The 9557-nt window shown below is 30.0% G+C and overlaps 1 protein-coding gene across 1 annotated transcript; it reads right to left on the minus strand.

Moving 5' to 3' along the window:
- LOC141698677 (putative serine/threonine-protein kinase PBL11) lies at positions 1 to 7896 on the minus strand. Its single transcript, XM_074503452.1, has 6 exons — positions 7561 to 7896; positions 6887 to 7215; positions 1268 to 1403; positions 1025 to 1161; positions 818 to 941; positions 1 to 717 (listed from the first exon to the last, which is right to left on the minus strand). Exons 1-6 carry the CDS (start codon positions 7625 to 7627, stop codon positions 305 to 307), a joined length of 1206 nt encoding a protein of 401 aa, XP_074359553.1. The 5' UTR covers positions 7628 to 7896; the 3' UTR covers positions 1 to 304.
- Between the last annotated feature and the right edge of the window lie 1661 nt (positions 7897 to 9557).

Below are 9557 nucleotides of genomic sequence, written 5' to 3' on the forward strand. Positions count from 1 at the left end.
CTTAATATTAATCTTAATATTAGTTGAGGCTAAAATAATCCCACAACAGAGTACTTTTGTTAACAAGGAAAAATAAACTCCAAACAACTTACCGGTGCATAATCTAACCGGACCTAGAGACCTATGTATATTGTTACAATAACAACAATATATTGTTACCTAAAGACATATTGTTACCACATTCATGTTCCATACACAGAGTAAAAAAAAGACTATAATCGGGAACCAACTGAGCTGCACTCTATCCACTTTTACCAATTTGGCTTAACCGGTAGTACCCTATCACCAAAAACTCGTTTACCAGCTACCCAACATTCTCATATAAACTAGTCCGACGTTGATTACTATCCGAGCCTCTACGATCATCGGAGTCCTTGGCATTGCTAGCTTTAGCCTCCTTGGGAGACATATTGATGGTATTGATTTGTTCAAGAGTATTCAATACATGATTGATGGACGGTCGATTTTTTGGGTCAGATTCAAGGCATTGGAGAGTAAGCGTTGCTGCTTCAAATGCAGCCTGAAGTGGATATCGGTTTTCCAATTTAGGATCCATAATTTTTCTTAATTTACTCTTCTTTGGAAGATATGGTCTGGCCCATTCAACTAAATTGTTCTCCCTTTTGGGAAGATTCAGATCAAGAACCCGGCGTCCCGTCAATACTTCCAGCAGTACAACTCCAAAACCATAAACATCACTCTGTACATATAAATGACCTGACCAGTTGTACATATTCAATAATTATTTTTGGGGGTTTAATATTGAAATTTGTTACATAGTAAGTCGACTTAGATTAATGCAAATTCGTATACATACCTGTAGCCATATATTCGGGAGCTGCATAACCATAAGTACCCACAACGCCTGTTGAAATATGGGAATTACCATTTATTGGTCCTAATTTTGCCAATCCAAAATCAGATAACTTGGGGTTGAACTCCTGCAACGGTAAAATGCTGGAGGTCAAGGCTTTTGTTTAAATAAATAATAGCAGGGATAACAATTAAGTAAGATGAGTTGTACCCCATCAAGCAGAATATTGGCGGTTTTGAAATCGCGATAAATGACTTGTTTCTCAGTTGTGTGAAGAAAAGCCAAGCCTCTAGCTGCTCCTATTACAATTTTAAGCCTCGTCTCCCATGAAAGTTGTTCTGCACCATCTGTCATATTTCAACCGACTTTATAAATCAGTATATGCTCCTGACGATCATTGGAACATGTGTGCATATATAATAATAAAAAAGATATAGAAGAATTACAACTCACTTCTAAAAAGATGGCTTTCTAAGCTTCCTTTTTGCATATATTCATACACAAGAAGAAACTCTTTCTCTTCCCAGCAATATCCTAAAAGTTTCACAAGATTGGGATGGCTAAACTTTCCCAAGAAATTCACTTCTGCCTGCACATCCATCCACACACATATATAATTGGATTGAAATTCCACATCCACTTAGTAAAATGCATCATACACAAAAATATTTTTGTAATGTTTACTAGCTAGTACTGTACAAATTAGTTAGTTTATCATACAACAGTTAAGCAATAATTTGTAGTCGCATTTAACTTTTGGGACCAAACTTTGACTGAATTTTTTAATATTTTATAATTAAATAAAATAAAAAGATACATATTATTGAAAAATATATATAATCTATTTTAATATATAATTTTCATTTTTTTAAATAATATAAAAGTAATTTTATATTTTGGTTAAATATTGGGCAACTTGACAACTAAAAATGGGATAAAGGGAGTGCTTAATGTTGAGATTACTTTTTCTTCTTTTTTATTACTAAATTTTTTTGGGATTCTTTATTTTTTTTTATTTGACTTATATGTACTTGTAGTAGTCCCTGTGTTTTCAATATGACAGTTTAATTTCTGTGTACACACTTCTAAGAGTAAGTCCAATGCATAATCTTAATTAGTCTTCTAGCTATAATGTAGGACTAAAGTCATAAAATTGAACTCCATTACATAACTATACATTGATGGATAAATACATAAATGAATACTTGGTATTATATTTGAGACCAATAATGGCTATAACCTGATAGAATATATATTTATGTATATTCTAGATGATTTTTGTTCCCATATTAATTATATTTTACATTTAATTAGAAATTTATTAATTAGTTTGTAATATTTTATTGTAGGAAGTAGGAAATTCTAAATCGGAAAGAATTGAAGCTAAATTAGAGGGCAATTCGGATTTATTAGGCTACATGCACAAGACATATTGCTTGGGCCGTATCTTGAGTTCGGCTTATCAGATTCGGGTAATTTAACAACCCACGCGAAGATAATGAGATTCTCTTTAATTTGAGAATGGTACAGATTTCAAAATATAGTGGAAACAGCCCAAGAACAGCAGAGAAAAGTCAACTATAAATTTTAACCTTAGAAACCTTTCCGGTTTGGGAAACTTTTGTTTTATTCCTAGAAACAATAAAAATACTTTTTATATTAGGTTTAAAGTATTCAAGATAAAAGATAACTTTCTTTGTAAACTATTTCTCTTTATTTTATTTTTTAGAATAATTGTTTTTGTATTATTTGGATATGTATATGTTTTATTATATGTTCTAATTCATTGAGGACAATAACTCAATCAAGTGTAGGGAGGTGTTCTTAATATTACTATTATTATTATTATTATTATTATTATTATATGTATATGTATATGTATATTTATATTATTATTATTATTATATATAAATAAAAATTTAACAAAAAAGTATAAAGAATTAAATATCAAAACAAATTTTGTCTTTTAAATTTGTTAGAGCATGATATGTTAGAATAAATATTAGCACATTTCATAATTTTACATGTAAATTGCATTAAACATATAGTTATATTATATGTTAGTTGCATATTATTGCATAACATTGCATGATCTTGATTATTAGTACTCCAAGTCACTAACATATGATGATATTATGTGTAGCTTCTATTTAACTAAGTCTTGCTATGACCACTTGATGTTAAACTGCATAGTGTTACTAGTGCAGAAACTATTTCACTACAAACTTTTGTAATGCTCTTGAACTGAGACTTAGAAATTCTTGTTGCTTGAGGGGTAGCCGCTTATTGATAACTAGAATTTTGAATATTCATTTTTGAGCTTAGTACGTAATGCTAAAGTTTGAGGGAAACCTGTAAATGTCTCTAATAAAATAAAATAAATAAAAAAGAAAAAAATGTAAGAGTAATAATAAAGTAACGTAAAAAAAGAGTGGTATAATTTACTAGGTTGGGCTCATTAATACTCGAATAATTAAGTCTAAGGGGACTTTGTTCCTCGTAACCTAAAGCCTTTTATGGCCTGGGATTGCTGACCCAACGCTCGCTACATTGGTATTAGTGCATACATTTTTAGGGATCTCAATCATTGCACGGTTAAATAAACCAGTTAATACATATGTTTGAATAATATGATTGGCGAAGTCTGAGAGTGGTCGTAACTCAATTACCATGAGAAGCCACCCGACCTTAGATCTAGCTTGTGAAGTCTTATGGTGGTCGTAACTCACTTACCCTGAGGAGCTTCTTAACCTTAGACTAAGCATATAAAAAAATCATATATGTATATATTTAGTAGTATTGTAGCAATTAAATAAGACATAGAAATCCTTGCTAAACTCGAACGATAGATGGTTCTAAGTAACGAGGTGTTTAAGATCTATTATAGGGATCAAATTGAGAGCTATTAATTCGCGTGACTTGTCATGTTCAAACTCGCACGTCTTTGTTCTTGGTTCAATAGAGAGCATCTTGTGAATCGAAGCACACACGCGCACTTTGCCCTTGTGTTTACTATGTGGTGATGTTTTAGTGAGAGCTTGATGTGTTTAACTTGTTGCATATTCACGAGGTTATTGCTGACTTGGCGTACACTATTATGTTTGAGATTATTTTCATTTGTTATCATTTAGTCGCATTCATGTATGTAGTTGCAGTCCTCTTTTGCTTGAGGAGGACTATATTGCATGGGCTGGGTAAATTGTGTGGGTATAACTTCTATAAACCCTCGCGAGACACAACTCGTCCTACTAGGGTTGTCTAGGGGTTTAACGATTTGTTGCATACGCTCAATGGAATCGTGTCATCTACGAAAGTGGATTTAGTTAGTTAGAGATAATTTTATTTCTCTTATTTGCCCGAGGACGTGCACAATGCTAAGTGTGGGAATATTTGATAGAATATATATGTATGTATATTCCAGATGATTTATGTTCCCATATTAATTATATTTTGTATTTAGTTGGACCTTTATTTAGTTTATAATATTTTATTGTAGGAAGCAAGCAATTCTAAATTGAAAATAATTAGAGTTAAATTAGAAGAACATTCAGATTTATTAGGTTACAAGCGCAAGACATATTGTTTGGACCGACTCTTGAGTTCGGCTTGTCAGATTTGGGCGATTCAACAGCCCACGCGAACATAATGAGATTCTCTTTAATTTGAGAATGGTACATATTTCAAAATCCATGTAAACAGCCCAAGAATAGCAGAGAAAAGTCAACTACAAAATTTGACCTTAGAAACCTTTCCGATTTGGGAAATTTTTATTTTATTTTTCCTCGAAACAATAAAAATACTTTTTATATTAGTTTAATAGTATCCAAACTAGAAGATACGTATTTATAGCCACCAAGAGAAGAAGCTAAGATGAGGAGAAGGAGGAGGACTTTATGCTTGAAGATTTCAATATCACCAACATAGGGATAAATCTTCTTACTCTACACTTTGTATCGTATTTTAATCTTCTCATGTATCCTATCACTTTTACAATGATTATGGCTGGCTAGATTATTATTGTTGGATAGCTGTTTTGAAGCCCTGATGTTATGACAATTATACAGTTTTGATTTTTGAGACGTGTTTTTGATTGTGCCTATATATACGTCAATACTTATAGAGATGCATGAATTAACTATGGTATGTGGTCATCCAGTTATATTTTACGATTGCTATCTCTGTAAAGTCAATTAATCTTTCTATGTGGTCATGGGATTAGTTGTATAAGTGTGTAATTCATTTTAACCTTTCTATGTTGTCGTGAGGTTATACAGGTAGCAGAACTTGTTTCTTTGTGGTCATGGCTGGTTCTCTATGGGTATCTTTCCGAACATATCAGACAAATTTCAGAATTGTGTCATGAATTTAGGGTGGATCTACATGCTTTCCAACATGTTTATTTAATTCTTTACAAACAATTTTTTTTCTTGCTTATTAGTTAATTTAGTTGTTAGATAAACACAACCAAATCCATTCTTAATAACATTAGCAAAATAGAAGAGAAGTAAACCCTTGATCCTCGGCGTAAAACGATACCCTATTTACTCTACATTACAAACGACACAAAAAAGGTTTAAATTGAGTCAAATCATAACCATCCTTACCACATTATCAAATAACTAATAATGCAGTGTAAAGAGGCCCACAAGTGAATAAGTTGAATAAAATGTTAGGTAAATATGAATTTTTTGGTTGTAAAATACAACGAGCAGAGTCCGAGTACTATTTTAACACCAAAAATCAGTTTTTGGTGTCATATTAGAGTAACGACCATAACCATTTTTCATCTAATATCATACTTGCTATAAGTGCTTACCACATAGTGAAAACAATAATTTTCTAAATTTTTTTGTGAATAAAAATATATAAGTAAAACTTTAATTTACAGAGAAAAATTATTAACAATTATTATTTTAAATATGAGATCAAAGCACTTAAAATTGTATACATAACAAGATCAACACTTGCTAGGAAGTGAGAGGGGTTTAACCATGATCAAGAAGGATGAAGAGTTGACCAAGTCTGGCCAGCTAATAGTCAACACTTGCTTCACATCTCAATATTTCCACATTATTTTTCACGCACAAGACATAAACGATTAATTTAATTAGAAAAAGACACAAACGATTAATTTAATTGGAATTAAAAATGGTGGAAAATTAAATATTTTGTATTAATTGACACATCATGTTAACAGGCCATATCGTTGGTCAAGAATGATTCAATAATTCAATTTAAATATAATCTTATGTGTCCAACAAACAGAAATAACCCAACCCCTGAAATGATTGACTTGACTTGTAAATTTGTTTGACTTTGAAACCAAAAAACAGGTTAACTTGTCTACGACGCCTATCACAAAACACATATGTGTAGGTATGCAGATACGTAGCAATTGCACCCCTCCTCCCCGTCAATAGTGAGAATAGTGGGCAGTTAAAAAGTTACTCACTAGTCACTCCGCTCCCGACCAATAGGATATATGTGGGTTGTGATACGAATGTTGAAAATAGTAATTTAAAGAAAAAAGGGTAAAAAAATGGGGGATCAATTAATATTAGGGTTTTTTTGAAAAATATTCAACCCTAAAAATATTTTTATAAAAATATTGTCAAATTTTAAAAAAAATTATAAAAATATTTTTTAATTTATAAAAATACTATTTTCAATTTTTTTTACAAAAATACGAATTTTTGTCAACTGAAATCAACTGCATGCAATATTTGACGAGTTTCTACAATTATATGCAATCTTAAATCAATCAAAAAAAATTTCAATTAGTTGTATATATGATTGATTTTGGTTAATTTTGATTTATTCCGTATTTTTACAAAAAAAATCAGAAAATTATAACATCGCAAAAAAATTTAAAAAAAATAGTATTTTTGATAAATTATTTTAATATTATATATATAATAAATATAATGGAAAAAATAGTGGACATAAATAAATTTAGTTAATTTTTATATTATTCAAATTTACTACTTTTGAAATATATAGAATTGAGGGAACGTTAAGAAAAGAATGTAAACAACGGGACTGAAGGAGTAATAAGAAAGAAGAAACAACTACCTGCCACTCTTTGAGGCCTTGATCACTGTCCGGGTTTGATCTCTTGACAGCAGCCAGAATACCCACGCCAACCTTACACGGAGCTAGGGTTGTTTGGTCAACCCAACCTTTGAAAACCCTTCCGAAACCACCCTCCCCCAGCATGCTATCCGGTCTAAAATTTCTGGTTGCACTCTTCAGTTCCCCGAAACTATACATCTTCAAGTTTGGGGTTACAATTTTCCCTGCATCACCAGCTGGGAATACATCGTCCACTTGTTTCTCCGCTGGACTACTCCCCCGGGAGCTACTTGCTTTGCTACTCTCTTGATGAGTTTTAGCACTGCACACTGATCATGAACATATATATATTCATACATATTATTTACCAATAAGTAATCAAGACATTATCAATATTATTAGAATGGGCACATGTAAGAAAATAAAATGTGATTGAAGAGTTGTTAAAATTTTATAGGGGGAGATTTTTGTGCATGAGGTCAATTATTATTAATAAAATTTTCACCAATATTTCAAGAACAAATGGAGTACTAACTCTTATTATGTGCTCATGACACACATTAGAAAAATCTATATTATTATTGCATATTATTTATTTAATATATACTATTATAAGATCCTAATAAGAGTCGTATTGCTCTCCCTAGTAACACCTGACTCGAGGTTTCATTTACCTGATGCAGTGCGAAGCTTGTAGGCCGCTGAGAAACTTGTCACGGGAGTCGGAAAGCAGTTGCCCATCTCGATCTCTGCTAATTGTCTAGCTTCTGACAAGAGAATTTAGTTTACAAGGTTGGAATAAATGTCCTAGTATCTTACTTTGTTTTGGAGTTTATAGAAGTATTAGTGTGTTACTGTATTATTAATGGTCCAGTGCATGTGAATGTCACAAGTTTTACTTTTTGGGACGAGGTTTCTGGGAAGAAGAGCAGAAGCTGGAGAGGAGAGAGATAGAATTACGCTGAAACTGTTACTTTGGTGTTTGGGTGCGTGAAGGGCATATCACAAACGAAAATACATTAATACATCTGGACAAGAATTTAGTGACATTTACTTCTAAACAAAGAATTGCTTAGTCTGTTCCTTTGACTTTTCCTTCCCTCCCCTTGCGTGCTTCTATTTTTCATATCTATTAGCTTATATCCGTGTAATGGACATATATCAGTTAATATTTAAAAATTTTATTTATTCTGTTATTTTATGATTTTAAAATATTTATATGAATATATAATAATTATAAATTTGTAATAAAAATTATATGTTAACTAGTGGTCATAGTTAAGTAGAATAATTATATTATATTTAGTAATTTAGCCGATATATAATATTATTTATTTATTTTTAATAACAGGATAAATTATTATTGTAGTTTAGTAGTATAAGTAGACTATATGTGTGTTAGTTTAATAATTTAGTAGTTTAGCGGATATATAACACTATTTATTTAATTTTTTAATAACCAAAATTTGAGGATAACAGTTAAATCAAATTATACCCTATTCCAGTTATTATAATATAATATAAATTTCGTATTTTCTGGGGATAATTTATTTATATTAAAATTCTTAATTTAATCAAATAATATCTTTGATAGTTTGGATTTAAATTTCACATTAAATATAAAATATTCAAATATTAGTATAAAAATATGAGAATTTGAATTTACAACTCAAATCATATCACTTGAAATTGATCATTTAGAATAGAATTAACGTTTTCAAATACTCAAGAATTTGAAAACAATGCAGTCAAATTGACTCAATTTTGACCGTAACTTAAAATTTATCATTTCCTAATTTTTAAAAACTGAAATCTATATTATTAAAATACATTATGTACACTTTCTAATGACATATATTTTATAATTTTTTTAGGTTATTTATTATATGAAATTTTTAACTAAATTTGGACCAATGTAATCGTAAAAAGTATATGTAATACAATAATATATGTTAATTACCTGAAAATATAAAAGTAGAAAAATAGGAACATGAAATGAACAGTCATTCCTAAATAAAACTTTTCAGGCAACTAGATCTGGTTTGTTTATTAGGCCAAATCGAATTAAAACATGAGAATGGTATTTCAATAACGACTTAATGACCTTGTTAATAGATTTTATAGCATACATAGAATTATAATTAATAATTAAATCGCATAAAATTTATGTTAATCGTATGCAATTTGTGAATAAATAAAGGAATTGATTACAAACCTTTAAAACAATTCAAGTGTTAGAAATATATTAGGGTAATTATATAATAGATATGTGAGAAAGTGAGAGATTAAAAATAGAATATTGTATTCATTCAAGTATCTCTTCAAGCCTAACTTTAGTATTTATTTATAGGTGAATAGATGGATGTTACAAGATATATGAAAGGCCAAAAGGCATGAGTTATATTGTAATATCCAGGATATATCGTGTAATTATTTTTTTTGCTATTAAATAATTATTATGTGTGTTTAGTATCTATTCTGTGAGTTAATTGTTAAGTGTTATCTGTACTTTGATATTCAAAAATAATATTAATTAAGTATTTTAATTTTTATATGTCCAAAATAAAACATAGATAATTGTCATATCGTCCTAATCATTCTTATGTTGATTTATGGATTTATAACAATCATATGAAATTTATAAAATCTTTTTCCGAGTATTTAAAATCAA

Source organism: Apium graveolens, chromosome 11 (genome assembly GCF_009905375.1).
Source record: "Apium graveolens cultivar Ventura chromosome 11, ASM990537v1, whole genome shotgun sequence".
NCBI lineage: Eukaryota > Viridiplantae > Streptophyta > Magnoliopsida > Apiales > Apiaceae > Apium > Apium graveolens.